At 35.9% G+C, this 21788-nt stretch overlaps 1 protein-coding gene across 1 annotated transcript in view; it reads left to right on the plus strand.

Annotated features, from left to right (window-relative positions):
* LOC149540109 (protein translocase subunit) overlaps nt 1-19629 on the plus strand; it is a 62822-nt gene extending 43193 nt beyond the window's left edge. The window contains exon 3 of the mRNA XM_089801304.1: nt 18956-19629. Coding sequence (XP_089657430.1) covers nt 18956-19123 — 168 coding nt within the window. The 3' untranslated portion in view covers nt 19124-19629. The remainder of the gene's footprint in view (nt 1-18955) is intronic.
* Nucleotides 19630-21788: the final 2159 nt, after the last annotated feature.

A 21788-nucleotide genomic window follows, 5' to 3' on the forward strand; every position in this document is an offset into this window, starting at 1 on the left:
CCAAAAATCTTGCTAGCCTCCATCACTGAGTCCTCCATCTTCTTAACCTTCTCAAACAATGAAACTTTGATCGCATCAACTAGACACTTCAGTTGATTATTCAATGAATCCTCTTCATCAATGTGTACATCAGGAATCAAGTCAGAAAGTAAGGCAATTGTTTTCCTTATGTCCTTCTCAGCTTTCTCTTCTAATTTCTGAGAGTACAATATCTTTTATTTGTATTTCATTTTCTTTGGATCCTTCTTTAAAATTTCAAACTCAGGATCATCATCTTCTTCTTATTCTTCTTCTTCTTCTTCCTCATCTTTATTATCGTCATCAATCATTTTCCTCTTCTTTATAGCACTAGTATCCTTTGCAACAACTAATGAAGTGCGAGGGAAGTTCTTTGTTGTGGTTACCTCTTCATCGTTAGGTGGTTTCTCTGTCTTCGGATTTCTCTACACTCTTAACTTTCTTATTTTCTTCTCCTTGTTCCATTTGGACTATGGTTTCATCTTGTGTAGTGGCTGGGACCTGTTGTGCACTTGTAACATCTCCACTCTGTTCACTTATATTTGTATGGCCTGTTTCCTTTTCCTTTTCTGCCTCTTTGACTTCTTCTTGCTCTTGCTACCGCTCAACATGCTGTTTTTGTGTTTGTCTTAGTTTGATCAGTATCCTTCACCTGTTCATTTGTATCTGTTATCTATTCAGTGGTTTGTTCTGATGTCTCCTGTGGTTGCTCAGTGACATTTCGTTGTTCAATTTTTTCTATAACCTGTTCCTTTTCCTTGTCCTTTTCAATCTCACTAACCTTATTCTCCTCTGTATCAACAACATCCTTTTGAGTTTCAATTGGATTCACCTCAAGTAGTGATTGCGATGTCTTCATTTTCAACTATATTAGCTGTTGTGGGAAATCAGGATTAGCAGTGATATTCTCAATGACTTCATCAATTTGATCCCTTGCAAGGTCAATGTGGATGACATCTTTCTGATTGTGACCTGACATGTCTCCTACTAACTCATTCATAGTAAATATGTCATCAACATGTGATGTTACTGCAACCTCTTGTTCTTGTGGTTGGTTAATTTCAAAGATCCTTTTCAAAATGACTACTGACTCTTTCTCCACTTCTTGTTCAAGATCTGCCAATAGTTTTGCAGTCCTACTTCTAACACTAAATTTGTTCTTATACTTTTCCATTGCTTCATCAACTTCTTCGACTGTCATTTGTGGCATGGTGCACATGAGTCCTTCCTCTTATCTCTTTCTCGGATTGGGATGCAGACTTCCATCTCACTTTTACTGCTTCAAGTAACTTATCTGCTATGTGACCTTTTAGTTCATTGGGGTATCTTTTAAATTTGTGCAAGTGAAAGATTACTGCATCCTCTATTATCTTTTTATCCCCATTGGATAATCTTGAGATTTGGAAGTTGCTTATATTTCCTAACAGTCCATGTTCTCTCATTGTCTCTGCAGTTTCTGTGGCTGTCTTGCATATATTGACCTTATACTTGCTTGATTTGCCAATGTTTGCTATTTCTCTCTCAGAGTTATTCATCTCTGCATCTGCTTCTACTTACTTTTTTCTCTTTCAGCCGGGTGATCCCTTAGTTTGACTTCTTATTCTCCTCTTTTGATATGCCCTAGTTTTCTTTGGTTCTTCCACCTTTACTGATTTTACCTCAACTGCATGTCCTTAATCCATTTTTTTCAACTGCTGTTTAACAGATTGCTGTTAGAGCAGGGATTTCAGTTGCTTTGCAGTTTTCTTGCCTTTTCTCTTGGCATCAGGAATAGTTTTTGGTTTCTCAGTAGCGGAACTACTTTCTTCACCAGTTCCTTATTTCTTTTCCAAGTTGTCTATCAGTTTTCTAGCTTTCCTCTCAATTCTAGGTTTCTTGAGATCAAAAGTTATCCTTCTATGTGCCTTCTCAAAGGTTCCAAACCTCTTGGCATTCTTATCCTTAGGTAGATTGAACAAATAATCAATGTTACGGTAAGTATTCTTTCATTAGTTTTATAGCCCATAGCGGGTATCCATGATGTGTTGGTTTTGTAAGGTCGTTTTTTGCAAATGTAATAACACCGCCATTTGTTTCCGTGTGTTTCAAGTGCAGTTTGGAATGCATATAAATATGAGTAGAGTAGGCATGTCCCATGAAGAGACATGTCTCTATGGTAATTTGTAAGTTAATAACCATTTAGACAATATTAATAATAATACATATGATTAACCAATAACTATAGAAGGATTATCTCTAGGTCCATTCAATCTGACTAAAGCTACAACATTAACACTCCCTCTTAGCTAGGGAGGATTGTTATAGAGCACATTATGCTCTCAAGCATATAGAGAGATATCATCTTAATATGATATTCGTGTAACAACATATTTAAGGATATCAACATATATCCATCAACTTAGATGTTATTTTTCGATATTGTCCAAAGTATGATTCAACAAGAAATATCAATCATACTTATATTCTCTAGGTATTTGCACTGGCATCATGTTCATGATGCCTACCAAAATAATACGTTATATGCTAGAAGAATATGAGTTATTTGATTTTCGACACACTTCGGGACAACAACTAAATGTAGTCTATCAGATAACAATTAATGAAAATGTCATGATCTTAATCATGACAAGTATCACTTCAGGACAACAACTTAATGTAGTCTACCATGATACATTTTGTTATCATGATATCTGGCACTCCGGGACAACAATATAATGCAGTCAATCATGATAACAGGCAATCAAAATGTCATAATCTCCATTATGACAAGTATAATGATCTCTGACACTCCAGGACATCAACTTAATGTAGTCTATCATGATACATTCGTTATCATGATACTTGGCACTCTGGAACAACAACTAAATGTAGTCGATCATCGTAACAGGTCAAAGCATTGTTAAGATTGTCACCTTACAATAGCGACCTCACAAATACATCAATGAAAGATTGTCACCTTTCATGACATAATTCACATATGCAAAAATAGTAACTCTCATGATATCCACCATGAACCAAGTTAGATGGTGGATCCACCATAGCTGCTCCTAAAGGGTGGAACAAGAACTTTCACCTCAAGCTTCTCTTTCATGAAGAATGTATTACAAGGAATTTCACCTCGAATTTCTCCCTCTCAATCTATTGACTTTTTCTGTTCAAGGTTGCTTTTGATTGGAACGTCAGACTCCCTTTGAATCTGATATCAACCTTCTGACCTCCTTGTACAAGGTTGCCTTTGATGAAGTGTTAGACTCCCTCTTTATATCGAAGGATACTCAATCTTAATCATTAAGGATATTTGTTTCAACAGTCTGACTTTATCTAGCTTGATCGTCAGATGACTACTGAATCCTAGATAAACTTATTTGGAGGTACTGTCACAAGATTGAGTTTTGCATGATATACCAAATGTACCATTCTTGTTTTCCTGCAAGATCATCTTCAGATACAAAGGAAAAGATAAAGGAAAATAGCTCATATAGTACATATAGAAATACAGATAAGAGAGAGACTGTAATGAGTAGATAAATGTAATACTTAACAATAATAAATACTTATTTGTACATCAACATCCTTGATACTAATTGCTCTAATGAAGGTCCATACGCATCAAATAAAAATAAATGCCTCCAATGGGAATGAAATGTTGGTTAAGGTAATTATTCACCCCTCACAATGTAAAATTCCCACATATTTCATTTTATTGAGTTATCAATCAATTTGAACCATCAAGTGGTCTAGTTCAATAGCTTTGAAAAGAACATCGCTTCCACTTGTAGATGAATATCCATAACTATATTCCTATTCAATCCTCTTGGGATGGTCCTTGTGTTCCTGCTCTGGTTCTATACTCATGTTCCGAGTAATAACAAGAAGAATACCATCCAGCATATTAATCTTCCCCAATGACTTTGAAAATTGAAGCATCCTCCTCAAACTTCTTGAATCTTTACACACTATAATCTGTTTCCCTGTCCTCTGACAATTCTTCTCTGTGCTTGTAACACTCCATAATACTAATCTTTAGTTCAAAGGTACTTATAACTTGATATTGATATATCAATATTGTGTAGAGTGTTATCTTTGTAAGATGTTTCCAATTTATATATATGCAATGATTTGATCTCAATAAGATCATTTCCCTTAATATAATATTTATCAATTATGTAGTGTTATACCTGATGACAATATCTTTGTTCATACACTGATTTTGTATATCAGACACTGGAAGATGTGAGCTTTGAGTAGTGGAAGGTTTTTTACAGATAAGAATGCTGAAATTCCATATCGTGCTCATGAGATGCATCATGGAGTTGATGAGACCATCAGCTGGTTAGCCACTTGAAAGCTCAATTCAGATATATGATGGAAGACATGGCATATGCATGATGTGGGCCACAATGATCTCAGTTTATATTTACCTTGGTCTCTTTTGATAGACACCAAGTTGTCTAAGTTCCCAGATCTGAGCTCTTCAAGAAAAGGATTGATTTTTTTATGATAGACACTAACTCTCCAATTAGTACAGCTGCCAACCCTGAGAAGGTAAGTCGGACAACTTATGGGCGGAGTTCTTAATATAGTTTATGGTGTTTGTCACCATATCTTGGTTTTATGACATCAATCATTCATCACATTTTGAGAGAATATGAGGTTTATGAAGGAAACATCATGGAGCTATTTGATTTTATGCTGTATCTCTTGTTTGTATCATTGGGTTGAAGCACTCACATTGGTGGTGATGGTCATTTTATAATACTCTTTACTGTGCTATTTAGCACAGCAGCTGGTTGGAGGATGTAATGGCCCTTAGACAATCTCTTAAATCCTGGACAGAATTACTATGAATAAATTGCGGAGAATTTAAGTCTATTACGTGTTTCAACGTAGTGTGGAATGATAATTGTCATTGTATGAATAGTTGATATCCTTATTGGTCCTCTTATCAAAATATTATACAAGGAATATAATCCTTAAAACATTTATTCTGATATAATTCTTAAGTGACTTTAATTGTTACACTCACACACACACATATATATATATCCTTACACTCGAATGTTCTATGGATGTATGACTATCACATAAGATAATTTATCTATTTATTTCTAAATTGAACAACCGTTGTTGTCCTCCTCCATGTGCTTGCAACTGGTGATTAACTAAATGTGCAGAACCCAATAGTAACTCCGAAGATGAATAAAAGGGTAGAGAGATCCTCAACTCCTTGCAATCAATAAGTCTGCAACCTGAATACTTCCTTATTGCCAGACGTCTAATGTCTCTACTGTATGGGTTAGAGTGAGCGATCTGTAACATCAGATTATGTTTTCCTTTGGCTCAGTGTTCTATATGGCATCAACCTCTGAACTAACTGCCCACATATGATATGTCATCAGAATATCTATTCATTCTTCTAGTGGGCTTTATCGAAAGATGAAGTCTAAGCCATTTAGTTTCTTCTTATTTTCCGGACAGAATATAAATGTCTTGTTGAGATGATGCTGATTAGGATTGACTGACTGCTCCCTGGAAGATGATCGATTCTGGCCTTGATGATTTTAATTTTAACTATCTGCCATTCCATATCCATGGTTCGATATTTGCATTGCTGCAATTTATGACTACTGGCATGTATTATCTCTTTCCGTTGGCTGTGGTGGATGTCTTTTTGTTTGCTATTGTTAGATGTCTCTCTCTTTCCCTGTTATTTCTCTTTTAATTGTTTTGTATCTTGGTTGGTTTGGATTCATATATCCTTAGGCTGATCTGTAGCCTCCAAATGCTGAATCTTGTCTATTGCGTAACTAACATCTTTGGCAATGCTTGGCTACTATCTTTGTCCGCGGGGTATGTTTTATTTTCTACTATAATCTCCTTTTTTTATTTCTCCCCGCAGTAGTTTCTGAGAGTGTTCCCTGACCTATATGTTATCTTTTTCTTTTCCTGATGTCCATTTTTAACATTTGCAGTCTGGCTCTGATGCCATGTTGATTTTGTAGGATCGTTTTCTGCAAATATAACAACACTAACATTTATTTCTGTGTGTTCCAAGTGCAGATTGGAATGCATATAAATGAGTAGAGTAGACATGTCTCTATGGTAATTTATAAGTTAATAATCATTTAGACAGTATTAATAATAATATATATAAACATAACTATATATATATATATATATATACATGTATATATATATATATATACATGTATATATATATATATATATATACATGTATATATATATATATATATATACATGTATATATATATATATATACATGTATATATATATATATATATATATACATGTATATATATATATATATATACATGTATGTATATATATATATATATATACATGTATATATATATATATATATATATATATATATATATAATATAATATGTGTGTATATATATAGAGAAATTATATATGATATAATATGTATATAGGAGATATAGGAGAGTTTGTCTAATTGATGATTAACCAATAATCATGGAAGGATTATCTTTAGGTCCATTCAATCCGACTGAAGCTGTAATATTAACATGATGTTTGAGGTTCTACCACTCGTATCTTCCATGTATTACTGTCCACTAAGAAACATATGGTATCTCTCTATTTTCCAACTATGTGAGGTGGGATCCTATACTTCCTATGCATTCTTTCTTGAAATTCTTTGGAGTATCACTACATAACTGTGATAAAGTTTTCTCCTAACTCACTTATGTATTCATTCATCTGATATAATGCAGGCCTATCGGTTTTCCATGTGACTTTTCCTTTACCAGGAAAGTAATTTTGCACATAGAAGAACATACATACCAATAAAGCACTATACTTCAGTTCTTGTTTCTTATCCGGCTGAATCCTCTTCAAATTAACCATCAATTGAGTCCTCAACATCTCAGCTAGGCCATACCACTTGCCTTCTTTTACAACTTCATATGCAGCATGCATTGCTCCACATGATATGCTATTCAACCGATTGGCTTGATAACTTTGAATCCAATGATGATCGATGCAAACCTCACTTCTTGGTTTTCAATGTTGTTTATAGCCATTGCTTTGTAATCTCTCCTCGACTTTGTCACTTCTAAAACCAACTTTTGTGATATTGTTCTAATAGTGCACTATTCATTGCTCACTGACAATTCAATTACCAAACGAATCAGCTCCTGTGTAATTTTGATAGGGTGTTCCAAGAATATAAACTGATCATGAAATTGGCTAAGTACATAGTGAATCTATTCACTTTGAAAACCTTCAGTAGGTTAACCATGTGGCTTAAACCCTTTGATGCCAAATGTTTGAAATCTTCCTTCAACTTCCCATCTTCACACATTTTCAGATACTTCGCTAGAAATTGTGCATTTCCCACCTTAGTTATATTGCAATTAATGAAAATTTTGATGTCTTGCGCTAATTACACATAGGGCGAAATTAAAGATAAAGCACCTGTGTTGTCAACCTTTGTTACCTTTAGTGGATACAATTTGTATTCAGGTTCTGGCTCTTCTATGATCTCAATTGATAGTGTTGGTTCCCGAAACCGCAAATTGGAAATCCAAGAGCCTGCCACTTCTCCGATAGGATCTCTCAATCAGTTCTGGCTAATCAATGGGAATACTTCTTGATTCCCTTGCACTTTAGGCTCCGCTACACCCAGGCGGGTAGACCTTCTCCTTGAACTTGATCACTTGGTTTAGAGTTTTTCTATAGTGAACTTAAGCTTTGCGAGTTCTTCGATTGGCAAAATCTTTCAACTCGATGAAAATGAAACTGAATGCTCAGTACTTGAAATAATTGAATGTTTTGTATAAGGTTTGTTAATAATGAATTTGATGCTTGTAGGAAGGAATATATAGATCTTCCGACTTTAATAATAGAAAGACCATTGCCTCTGCTCATCTGGGCAATAGAGTCAACTTCAGTGAATTTTCACGTTCAACTTTATACAATTCTTATGCACTTGAACCATCAACAATTTAATAATCAAGATGTGACAAACCAAATATTATGCAATCTTAAATTAGTCCAGATTGAATTTTAACTCCTTTGGTAGGGAGATAAACTGGACACAGATACAAAAACAATTATATATTTCACTATATCTATGATGATCAAATTTAAAATGCTAAATGACCATGTCCACTTCTTCGACATTTAAATTGTATATAAAATTCCAAAAAATAATTACAAAGGACGATTGATTTGTAGTTTAAATCTCCACGCCTTTAATAATAAACAAAGAACATTTTATTTTATTATTAAAATAAAATAATTGAATTTACATTATAAAGTCATATTAAACTCCTTATCCCTCCATACAAAATAATATAAATACTTCTTCTTGTGAATCTGTCTTGTTTGAACAAAATATCCCCTACTTATATCTTTTCGATTTCCAGTTGAAAGTCACATCTTTTAATCGATGAGTGTTGACTCTGTGGTAATACCTATTGATTATAACTTTATGTACTTTTATCTTGTCTTGTAATCACCGATAGTTAATATTAATGAACTTATTCTTTATCGGATTCTTCTTAGAATTATGAGTGCATGTAAAAGAAATTTCTTTACTCCACTGCTCTTCAATATATTCATTAGTTTTTCTTGAAGCAATACCGTAATTCTTTCCTCAAGCAATTTGTATCTCTTTTAATATTCCACGTATTTTGCATAAAATTGCGTATATTATCTGGAGTGCCTTGTTATGTTCGATCCCTTCACAAATACTGATTCCTTGATCATAACGGCATCATTCCTTCTTCCTTATGTTGTCGAGACTTTTATATTTTGCTGAGGATGATAATGATGTTCAATATTTCTTCAAAATAATGTCTTTGACTATCGTGAAACTTTTTCTTTGCCTTCCACAAATATCGTGTTGCACAGGACGTGTTCCTCCTGCTTTGAATCTCTTGAGCATTCAGTGGGTGACATCTGCTTATTTGTTACATCTTCGCCCTTCCATGCCGGGGAAGCCTTCTAATTCAAATCCTTATCATTTTCAAACTGACTTCTAGTCAACAACACAATTCTCCTACTCCCGTGATTCGGTTTTATAGATGATGATATCCATGGTAGGCTTTGTTGTTGGATTCTATCCGTGTGTTCCAGGCCTGTGATTGTGACTTACATGTATTTGGTTATTGAAATTTATTGCATTAATTGGTATCAGTTGTCATTGTAATGGCAGACTCTTGTTAGTCTATCTCTGATACAAATGTCTTGGCTCCTCTGACTGAGAAGGTAATAGAGCCAAACTCCTTTGTTGAGTCATGTAGATATGTGAGTCTGAATAAGGAGCAACAGAAGTACGAGTCTTAGTCAAGTAGAAAGAATGAGATTCTCCATTTACTGAATCTGTATGGTCCTGTTGCCTGCATACAAATTTATCTCCTAAATACTTTGGGTTTCTCTGATGCTCTGTTGAATCTCCGAGTATCCGAATAATCTAATGTATCAGACAGAATCCCTTAGTAGCTGGTAATTCCAACATATCACCCTCGTGTATATTGGCTTTGTGTGCTAGCATCTGTCCCAAATTTGTATTCTGTGGTATCCTAGTGAGATCCTCAATTGATTTATAGTCAGAAAATGCCATTCCTTAATTTTGTTTTCATTGATTCAACTTCCCCTTTTGAATTAGGAACTGTCAACTTTGAGGTTGCCTATATATGTCTTGGTCTGTTTGCAGATGCTATGTAAAAGTGTAATGGTATTGTGTTCAGTTTGTTCAAGTATGGCTTGGGTTGGAATTGTATAAAACTTCATTTGAAGAAGATGGCCCTTTTTAGAATTGGTTTTACTTTAGACAAATGCTGTATGAAAGTATACTCTAGGGATATAAAAGGAAAGCATATTATAACAAATCAGATATAAAAATCCATAAGGTAAAGTTGATAGTGATATGGGTGAAAGAGGGTAACTCATGGAGGCTCTGATTTCGCCAAAATAGAGCTCCATCAGATAGTAGGGTATCAACCTTCAATGCCACAGTGATTCTGCAAGTTCTTTTCTTCAAATCCCGAAGTGACTTCAGTCTTCAATGCTCTGCTCAAACTTCATTACCAGGCTTTCCAAATTCAATGCTTTGTAAACACAACACTCAACAATTTGCTCACTCAATCACTCTTAGTGCTAAAACTTTGCTCAGTGATAACTCTGTGAATGCAATGTTAGAAATGAATAGCGCAACTTTCTATTTATTTCCCAAAAAGCTCTCAATGACTACTTATTAAGAGTCATAAATGCAGCTTATCAATAATTTTCTTATAAATGATAGTGTACTCTTTTACAAATATCTACCTATACATTACGTTTCGAAATGATAAAACAATGATGACCTAAGACATTCAACTCCATGTGATACAATTAACATTATTATCAATGTATCTCAACATGCTAATAGGTGTTACCGCTCATCAATATTATGGTCTAGTTAGATATTAAAATTAATTTTAAGTTGCTAAGCAAATACTTGCTTAGTTCGAAGATGAATCCCTTGAGCCAAAGGACGGTGGATTGCTTGTTGATGTATTGTTTTCTTCTTTCTTCACCCATACCTTCTTCATCTTGTTTCTAACTTCATGATTGACAATCCTTTTTTCTTTCTTATCTTCATTGCTAGGTGACCGGTAAATGTAATCTTTTGCAAAATGTCTAAACTTATGACACATGAAACAAGCTATACCTGTTGATCTCCATGGTCCAACATTACCTCTTGGATTTCTTAATCTGCAACTTACAACCATGTGTCCATAATTTCCACAAATAGTACACATAACATTAATGTTATCTTCTCTTCTTAGAATGCTCACTTGTTTGTTGGGCATCCTTGATCTGCAATGTTTAGCCTTATGTCCATAATGATTGCTCGTGTAACTATAGCCAGCGAAATTTTTGCTAGATGACCTGTTACTTGGTCTAGATCTACACTCATAAGCTTGATGACTATATTTATTGCAATTGTAACAATGACCATTGAAATGAGTTGTTCTTGGAACATTCACCAGTCTGCTCCTTCATACATTTGCTGTGTGTCCAGGGTCTACACAATTATAACAATTGGTCTAGTAGGCTTCCTACCTTGTATGCTTGTAAGATCTTTAGGAATCTATTATTGTTGCTTGGCACCGGATTTGGGTGATTCACCTTTTTCAAATTTGCTGTCACCGGTATATCCTAGGCCAAAAGTATCTCTAGGTCTCCTTTGATTCTTCAACTACTCATCAATTTTTTGCATGCTTTGCTTGTACCTCTTGAGTTTTTCATTAGCATATTTCTCAACCTATAAGTCATTCTTTAGTTGTTCATTCTCATCTCAGTCTTTCATTCTTAGCCACCAATTGCAAGTTCTCATCACCAGTATCACTAATTTGTTCATTCAATGCATGATACTCCTGTTGCAGTCTCTGTAGCATAGCATCCTTATCTTTGATAAGCTCTACAACATTTCTCTTTTCAGTTTCCAAGGTTCTTTATGCATCTTTAGCAACTCTCATTCTTTCAAGTACTTCACTCATCCTTAGTGCTTGATTTTCCTGTTCCCTTTTCATCATGGTGATCTCTTACTTTAGGACATCGTTCTTTTCCATCATATCTGCTATTGCTACATTAGCTTCCTTAGAGTTGACACCTCCCTCTGATAGATCATCAATACTGATCAAACTTTCCTTTAACTGCTCTAACAATTTCTTTCTTTTTGCAAATGAAATATTTAGTTTACTTTTGAGTTCTTTGATTGTCTCATTGGCTGTCTCGAAGGCTTCTTCCAATTCTCTCATTCCTATACCTCTCCATGTCCTCAAATCTACTCTCAAGCTGTTAAACTTTCCCTCTAGAGAGCCATTGCTCTGATACCAACTATTGGAAATGATTTTTTGGGGGGGGGGGGAAGGGTTGTAATCAATACTTAAAAGAATTCACCTATTCAAACTTGAAACTTGCAGTCAAATAAGCTTTCAGCACTTAATGTAACAAATAATTGAAATGTAAAGAGTAACTATGTAATGAACCATAAGCCATTCATGCACACACATAACCCACTAATTTTTTTTTATCTTGCAGAAACCCTTGGTTAGAGGGAAAAATTGCGGTGGAGATGACACCCATAACTTTCCATTGTAGTATAAAAGATTGCCTTATTAGGAGCTACAAATGTCATTTTATGAGTAACTCACCCTATTAGGAGGGACATATACTTTGTTAGAAGTATTTAAAGTCCTATTACAAACTACCATGTTAAAGGATTTATCCCTATGGTGTTAACCCTGTTAAGAGATTTACATACAAGCCTTGTCAAGAACTACTTTTCTTAAAGGATTTTGCACAACTTGTTGAAATTGTTAGGAATACAACAAGAAAATAACCTATACTTTGCACTTCTCAATTGTTGATGAGATCCATTAAAATATGTACATGTCCATTCAACTACTCTGTAGCTTCTCTGCAACTCAATCTGTCACTGTAATTTGAGTCTCCAACCCTTTTTCATATCAACTCTCATTATCACTCGTTCTTCATTGCAACTAAATCTTTATAAAGTTTCTTTATCTCCGAGTAGAATACCTAATTAGGCTTTTGAATCTCCTCCAAGACTTGTTTTACAATTTTTAACAACTAAGTCACAAAAGCTCGGATTCTTGACCACGCTGACTGGATCTAAGTCCCTTTGTCATTCCGAAGGTAGAATATATCTTTATTTTCATTGGCCAAAACATTCCTTGAATTCATCAAAAACTCTGTTCACCATTCCCTATAAATTGTTTTATTTAACTCTATGATTTATGTAACATGTTTTACTTTTTGTCCAAATTCAATAAATCCAATCCTTCATGATCGCTCCGTTGATTAATCAAAACTGGTTAGCTTCACATGTTCGTTGTCTTGTCCAGTTGGTGTTGTACACCGCTTGTACCTATTTTTTCCTTATTGTCTAGTTCACCACTCATTGTCTAGGTCACCACTCATTGTCTAGTATTTTGCTCACTCCTTTGTTTGTCACTCACTTTCTGCCTTTACCGCTCAAATGCCCCTATATCGCTCAAATACATTTATACCGCTTGGTCTTCTATTTGACACTTAAACCTATTCACTTGTTGCCTTAGCAACTTTCGTTCATCACTAAGTATATCTGTTTACTGGTTGTCTATGGCAGTTCACTGGTTGGTTTAGCCTCTATACTTGTACCAAATTATCTTACTTCTTTAATGCTTTGCCAACAATGACAAGCATACTTCATAAACATCATCATCAATATCAATGTGATGATTTTTCAATCAACAATTGTCCCTCCAAAGTTCATGGTTTTAAGCCTCAAGATAACCATTGAAATCAGGTTGGGGGATATGGAAAGCTTGTGGGAGAGATTGCATAATTTAAACAAATTGAATGAGCGTTAGATGATGGCGCAATTGATCACTAAGGTAGCACAACAAAGATGAAAGGCGTGGCATGATAAGTATCTTAGATGGGTTTAGTTTAGCTCATGGCAATTGGTGTTGAAATACAATGTAAGCAATGAGATCAAGTGGAGAAAGTTCAAGGTGAGATGACTTGGTCGTACTAGGTCCGGGAAGCTGGCCAAAATGAAGCCATCAAGTTTTGGACGTTAGATGAAAGAAAGATTCCAGATGCAGTGAACGGGTCTAAGCTAAAGCACTACCATGAATGACGAAGGCAAGGGAGGGAGATTCGAGCTAGAAGGTGCCACTTGATTAACTAGATTAGGAATTATTAAAAAAGATTTGAAAAAATCGAAAATAAAAAAGAACAAAAAAAGAAAAAGAAAATGTAAAAACAAAGGACGACCAACCATACAGTGTTACCGTGGGGTGCACACCAAATAGATGTCACTACATGGTGTCCGCCGGTAGTAGACTTGCACAGTGATCATCGGCGGTGAAAGAGATACACAAGCCAACATCATACAATGTTGAGGGATACACATCAGCCGCATGAGAAAATAATGCTGTATGACATGGAGGGAAAACACACACACAAACATAGTATGCTAAATGCCTTTATACCACTGCCAAGACAGTTTGGGGAGAACAAGAACAAATTGTACACCAACAAGGAACAAAAGTCAAAAACTTCGAAGGCAGAGAGAACACAAAGCTGACAGAGTGAGGAATTATATATCGCATTAAGACGATTTGACTGGCAAGAAAACTATCAGAACAACAAACACTATATGACACTAAGACAACGAGTCTGAATGGCCTCACTGTATGAGGTGTTGGCCCTACAACAAGGCACGACAATCAATGTACACTTGTAAAGAAATTAAAAAGGACCGCTTCAATATGGGAAGTCACCATACCAAATGAAGGCAGGGGGCCACGATTTCATATGTTGTTTGGTAGTAAAACTTTTTTAAATGACCAAAGGCAAGCCAAATGCACGCTACAAGCTCTTTACATGTCTTGTCGGTGATCAACGCATGTGACAATAGTCAATGTTGCAGATTGAAGGCAGTTATAGTGTTTGGACCTGGATAGGTTGAATGTTTGCATGATGTCTCCATCAAGGGACAATACTAGTTTGCATGTGCTTAGAACAACTACAAAATGTGCCATTATGCATATCGTCCATCATAGAGGAGTGAGTACAAGAAAATTGCCAAGATTGGTTTTGATTGAACAATTTGTTGGTCACAACCCTAACCCGTTTTTGGCACAAAACAACATCAAACAAGACAGTTATGGATTCAACGGGGAAACAACATTGGGAGGCACAATAATAGTCGCAATCAAGCAGTTCTAGCATGGATATTGTCATCAGGTGTAAAGGTTGCATACAAAGTGGACGCAAGCTCTAGTAGCAAGAAGAAATTGAGGTAGAAGGTGCAAATGGTTGTGTAGAAAGATGTTGCAAAACCATAGACAACATTTGAGGAATTGAACTAATTGGAATGTAGAAAATGGTGGGAAAATATTATTGATGACAATTTGATAAAGTAGAGCTTGAGGAAAGCACAAGTTCAATGGGCCATTCAGATGCCTGTTTTTTGCCTTCGTGACTAGGGGTCCCCTTGAGGTGATGATAGACAATTTCAATAGATTTTGATGATCCAACACATTTCAATATTTGGGGTGTGACTTCAAGGTTTACTTCATGATGACAAAATTCACCAGCGTCTTTGGCATACCTAGCAGACATGATAAGAAGATTGATGTGAATGCAAAGACAATGATGAGTAAGGCAAAGGAATACTGGATCAAAATGGTGTCTGCTCTCACTCCTGCAGAGATAGGCTCGGTCGTGAAAGCATCCAAAGGGTAAGGGATGAAAATGCCCTTCGTTACATAAGGGCCTTAGAGATGTGTTGAAGAGTCGACTAATAGGGTCGAGCCTCATATCGGACGTAGCTCTTCCTTAGATTGTCTTGATAAATGGCCTCATGAACAACCTAGTATACAATTGGGCAACAATCTTGGCAGAGTAGATGTGTTTGTTTATGATGTTGCAACATAGGACATTGTACATGCCGCATTATTCCATTGGTTTATTTTTGGATGCCACACAAGTGCAGATCCCACATGGAGAGCTCGAGGTGAAGCCCAAGGGCACCCTGGAACATGGCGAGTTGTTGATACTGTATTGAAGGCACTTGGATATTGGGAGGATGCCAATGGGGCAAAGGAGGCAATGCTAGGTAGTCTTTGAGTTTGAGTCTAAGAATTTGGATAGTAGGAGAGGCCACCTTAGAGAGCTCTAGTGCCTGGTGAGGGTGACAATCAAGAGGCGAAGGACGACATTGTCGAGTCTACAGTTGTGGGAATAGTAGCATCCGCGTCCACACTCACACTTGTGCTGTTTGCTCGTCCTCTTTTGTCTAAGATGACACACTTGACATCACCAATGTTCGTAGGGTTGGTAGCCACAATGCCCGTTCTCGCCGTTTGTTTGATCCAGACTCTTATGAGTATGACACCTATACCACCGATAGTAGTTGCAATAGTGGCATTGGTTGAGGGACTTCTACCAATAGAGGAGGTAGTGGAGATTCGAACTGAGTTGGAGTTGCTTAGTGAGGTGTTGCTTGGGGTAGATTTGCAGTGTGGAGCCATAGACAGAGATAGAGATAGTCAAGACGAAAGCAGAGAGGGCAGAGTCTATGGGGACTGGTGTGTTAGTAGAGGTTGAGACAACAAGATAGTGATGGCACCGATTGGGACTACCCTTACCTCTCCATGACACACATTATCTCCTACTTAGGAGATAGTAGATCTTGATGGCAAGAGTTCACTAGTTAGGCCGATGCCCATGGATTTGGAGCAAATAGATTTTGAGCATCCTCGAGGGCTAGAGACTTCGGATTCATTCTCAATGCATCGTTGAAGTCTCTCAACTCTTCGAGGTGGGGTGGTGGGGATAATTGGAAAAAGGGGGATTGGCATCTACCTCTACACTTGTGCATGCATGCATGCAAAGGGCCAACACACATTGGGTAGAGATAGCACAAGATCATACCTCCAATAGTGACATTGTGCCTACTATAGGGAGTTTAGAGCATGTCCCTTCCCAGGAGCCACAAAGGGAGTTTGGAGATGGCAGCTTGGAGAAATATTTGTAGGAGGTGGCTGCAGGAGCTAGACATGCGATAGCCTTTGCTCATTCACAAGCCCAGGAGGGGTTGATCCAAGAGTTAGCTAGGCTATTGACTTTTGTTTGAGGGGGATGTGTCCAGGCATTTTGAGAGTGATATGAGTCTAAGGGCTGGCTAGCTATGGAGGATTCGACTCTCTGAGAGAGTAGGGGAGAGTCGGGTGAATGCTTTAATGAGGGAGATTGAACAAGCTTTTAGAGAGGGTTATTATACTCTCTGTCACGTAGAGCACCTCTCTACCACTCATGAGGCAACATGAGGGGAGTTGGCTATTCAGTTGGAGATAGTGCAGGGAGAGATGGCTCAATTGAGGATAGATGTGGCTCAAGAGCAGGAGGCATGGGCAGTAGAGAAGACAACCATGCACACTGAGAGAGACGCTTTGTTGGCACAGTTGGAGAAGGCCCAAGAAGATAGAGCTATGTTGGAGTCCTGCTTAGTGAGTTCCATGGAGACTGTGGATGCAAAAGAGAAGTTTGTGGAAGCAACCATGATGGTGAAGCATACTATGGAGTGGATGTTGGTAGCTACTTGGGATGTACAGCTTAGGACACAATAGGTGTATGATTTGTAGGCTCCCTTGGCAGCAATCACATCATCACCCGGACCTACATACACCTGGATTGTTTTGGTCTCTTGTATAGTTGTCAGTTGGGCATCATTCTATTTTGTTGTACATCATCAAAGAACTTTTTTGTGGGGAATGATATTGTTGGAATAATTACAATGTGGTCAAGTATGTTGTTAAGTATGTCATTGGGTTGCTCGTATATCCAAGAGGTAGGTAGTTATTGGTCGCAACAATTCACCTTGCACCCCCTTAGGGTTTATATATGTACTCTTTGTATGGAATATATCGTCATGATTGTATGAAGTCATAGTGACTTGTGAAATCTGAACACTTGGATGTAAACTTAATTGCCATTAATGAAGAAGTTGGCCATTCTATAATATTGCATCGTTCTTTGTTGTATTACATTCCTTGCTATTTTCACTATGCATTAATTCACTTTTTTTCAAGGGTTTCATTTTTCTCAAAGGGCTCTAGTTGTATTTGCAGCTCTTCCACATCTTCATGTGGGCATTTGTGCACTAAGAATCATTGTGGTTTGGTAGATACTCAATGTGAAATTTAGGCAAGTGATGCCACTATTATTAAGTTTGTTTTTGCAAAACATTCAAGTCAAATTTTCTTTCCTAGCACCTAGAGTTGCATGTGTCTAACAAGGCTTTTTTCTTACTGGTGCTGACATTATGGCAATTTGCAACGAGGCCACAAAATTACAAATAGAGGGCAGGTTACAAAGAATTAAAAAACTAATATCTCGTCTTCATTTTTCCATTTATTCTTTTCTTTTGCAGTATATTAGAAAGAGATTAAAAAAAAATGAAAAAATGGAATGAACAAATTTAACTACTACAATTGCAACAAGCATGTCCTATATTCCTTGAATTCGTTACCTTCTTATGAAAGGTTATACAGTGATCCCCAAGGGCATGCAGATTGGAAAATCTGCAGCTACAACCTGTGCACTTCCAATTAAGCATTTCATTAGCAGAAGAGTGACAAAAATTCCAGAAATATTCTTTCTTTTTTTCTAAACCAGACTGCTTAGGCAATTTTTCTCTTTAGCTGATGAAAATTAGCTGATATTATTTTCATTTAGGTAAAGTAAAGCACTGTTTATGTTAGCATATTTTCCATTGAATAAAATTTGATTCTCATCCATTCAAAGCAGAAGAATGTTCTGATACATTATCAACCACATGTATGACATTGATGATGTTGAAAAATGTAACGAGGCACTCAAGAGTGGAACTTAGTCTGGAATCAATGTTTTAAATATCTAAAATTGCTAGTGATATTCAGTCTCCATGTCATTGATTTTAGCCTGTGAATGACGGTAATGAATTATATTAATTTTTCCACAAAGTTGGTGTTAAATTGGAATTGACAAACGATTTTTTTGTCGTTGTACTTGAGGTTTGTATTTGATGGTAAACCCTGCCATTTTATTTTTCAATGACAGTTATCCATTCAGCATTGTTGTTCAAATGCTACTTAGAAAACCTGTGATTAAAGAAAGGAATATCATAGACTAGATATAGTTTAATCTTCAAAAGCTTTGCATGTCTCATGCTCAAAATTTCCCCTTTTATGGTATATCATCCTTCAAAATTCTTGATTGTCGTTTGCAATATAGATACATATATATGATAATTCAACTGTCAAAGTTATATATATTATTAATATCAACACACTCAAGGGATTGTTGAGAAATCTATAATCCAATGGCAATTTGTGATTTTTAGGTTGAAGCTGCAAAACGGAAGGATCAGCTGGCAGCAGCAAGGAGGAGGAAAGCAATTAAAAAGATAGAGCGCAAGATAGCGGCAGTTGCAAGAGAGAGAGCTTGGACTGAAAGGTTGGCACAATTGAAGCAAGCCGAAGCAGATGCTGAAAAGGAGGCAACAACTTGATGCCTTTTTGGAGGAATGTTCCTTTATAAATGGAATTTTTGTTGAAAAGTAAGATCAATATTCTTCCCTCATGCATGAAGAAGAGACAAGGCTGCCCTTGATATAATGTATGCACTTAATTTTTAATTACAATTGTTTCGCTAAGATCAGGGCAATTTCAAAGGTTTTGTCAACACTAGCTGATTTCTTTTGCTGACTCCTTTCATTGTATTCTTGATGGATAATTTATTCATGTATTAACACCTTTTGTTGTCCTCATAATCTCCTTAAACATACTTTTATGTCAAACAGGGGATCAATTATATTGTTAAAATCCAACATGTTTACTTTTTGGAAAATATTTGTAAAATGTTTGGTGTTTCTAGTCAGCTAAATACAACTGAATATAGGAGGATCGATTTCAGATCTCCAGAGATAGTAGAAAGCTAAACCCTTTATTCAGGGGCTTTATAAAATAATGCATATTTCCTGCACATTGTTAAAATGTGGGTATTTATTTTGATTCATTATCTTCTTTGTTCTTCAAATTTTTCCTGTTAAAGTTTTTGCATGGTTTCTGCTTTTATACTTTAGCAAACAAAAGCCATGCCTTGTTAAAGTCCATGATTGATTAGTTGCACCTGCAAAATTCTAGGACAAATGTTCAGTATTTGTATAAAAATTGGGAATATTGTCATCATGATCCATTTTGTTTTAAAGGATCGTTGACACATATTAACCTGTTAATAATAGCAAAAGTGAACATGAAATTGATTGCAACATTGATAATATCCTAATTTGGATCATAAACATCTGCTATGTGAGTTAATTGGACTAATGAGATGAGCAAAAAGTTTTAAAGATTTGTGACCTTAGAAATGCTGGATTTTTTAAAGGTTGTTTGACATTAGCAATACTGAATATTAACTGACAGTAATGGCAAGAGGGAATTTGAAATTGATTGCTTGATTATGACATTAGTAATATTCCAATTTGGATCATAAACCTCATTAAATTTGGTTGAGTTAGATGGATTAATGGGATGACCAAATTGTTTATGAGTTATGACATTGCAAGGGAAGGATTGGTGCAGAGGTAAATCAACTTATGGGTAGCGTCCAAGGTGAATTTCTTAATGCAGAGGGACAACTTGTTGAGCATAACTTGAATTACATTGGATTTGTTAGTAACTCCATGTTTAGTTTCTGAGTCTACCAAACTTGTGGAAAAAACTAATACATTTCCTGCATATTAATAGTAATTAATAACTCTTAGGTTATGGAAAAAAACATAAGAGAAAAACAGATCAATACAGAATAATTAACTTAGGTTATGAGTAAAACCTTAAGTGCAAAATGAATCAAAAGAGAACCATGAAGCAATCTAAAAATGAGCATATCAATCAAGATCATCAAGATCTGATCGAAGCAAAAGTTTATGTCTAGTTTACATCCATGCATCAAAGGACATTCAAATTTCAAACTAGTGGGCATGGTGACATCACATGTGATGTAAGTGTTTGTAACATTGTTATCTATCTTTGCTCATAGGGATGCTTGCAGGGTGTAGTTGGACAATTGAGAGCTAGCAAGTAGCTTCCTGAACCATCACTATAACGAAAGCTCAAATAACTTCAAAACTAACACAAGGAATGGTTGAAAATAAGCAAAACGCTTTTATTTTTTCATCCTTCATGCAGGTGTTTTTAGATGCCATATCAACACTATCTTGCTGATTGACAATTCTTTTTTTTTTTTTTTTTCATGTTCGGCTGTTAAGGCTTTCATATTTTCTAGCCTAGGTTGTGTCAAGGTTATGTTGGAGGCCACTTTAGGGTTGCATTGCATTACACACAAATTTGAATAAGTGTTAGGCTTCCAATGAATTAACCTTGTGTCAAGCTGTAAAGGGAAAAAACTAAGATACAATAAATATCTGGGCTATTTAAATGTAAATAAGGAAGACACATGATGTGTGAAGAGAAGAGAATATGTTAATGAAGAGAATTATCTCCTACTTATCAGAAGAGAATATGTTATAGGATTGTCATTCCTAAGTTCATATGACTGATACAAACAATTAGAGAAGGTATTGATTATTACAATTATTGGGGACAATAATTGTTATGAAAATAGTGACCAATGAAAAATAGTAAAGTCATGTTATCACTCAATTAGGTTTGATGATGAACAGGTAGGCCTAGAGAGGTTCTCTTGGTTGGACAAGTTCCTTGTATGGGCCGATTCATTTTATAATTGGAATGCTTGGATATTGATATATGGACAATTACTTGTGTAGTTGATTGATCTTGATTGGTAGGGCTTTGATTTATGGTTATTTTTTATTACAATGTGTATAGGTGCTGATTGGCAATAATACACTTTGATAATAGTTTTGGGTACAAGTAGACAAATGATATAGATCAGTTTTGACATTGATATTGGTAACATCTCAGCTTACATATGGCTTATTTCATTATCCACGATTCTTGATACATTGTCTATCATTGATTGTTGTCAGCTAGTTTGCATTTTTAGTCATAAGGTTTAACAAATGTTTTTGTTTGTCCTCAAGATATTGACGTCCTATACATCTTGATGAGAAATTGATGTCTTGTCAATGTTTCCATGAGAAGCTATCAATTGATAATTTATAAAAGATGGATGGGCTATCAATAACCTAAGTT

The sequence above is a fragment of the Cupressus sempervirens genome, chromosome 9 (genome assembly GCF_028749045.1).
Source record: "Cupressus sempervirens isolate cs-2001-9-10 chromosome 9, ASM2874904v1, whole genome shotgun sequence".
NCBI lineage: Eukaryota > Viridiplantae > Streptophyta > Pinopsida > Cupressales > Cupressaceae > Cupressus > Cupressus sempervirens.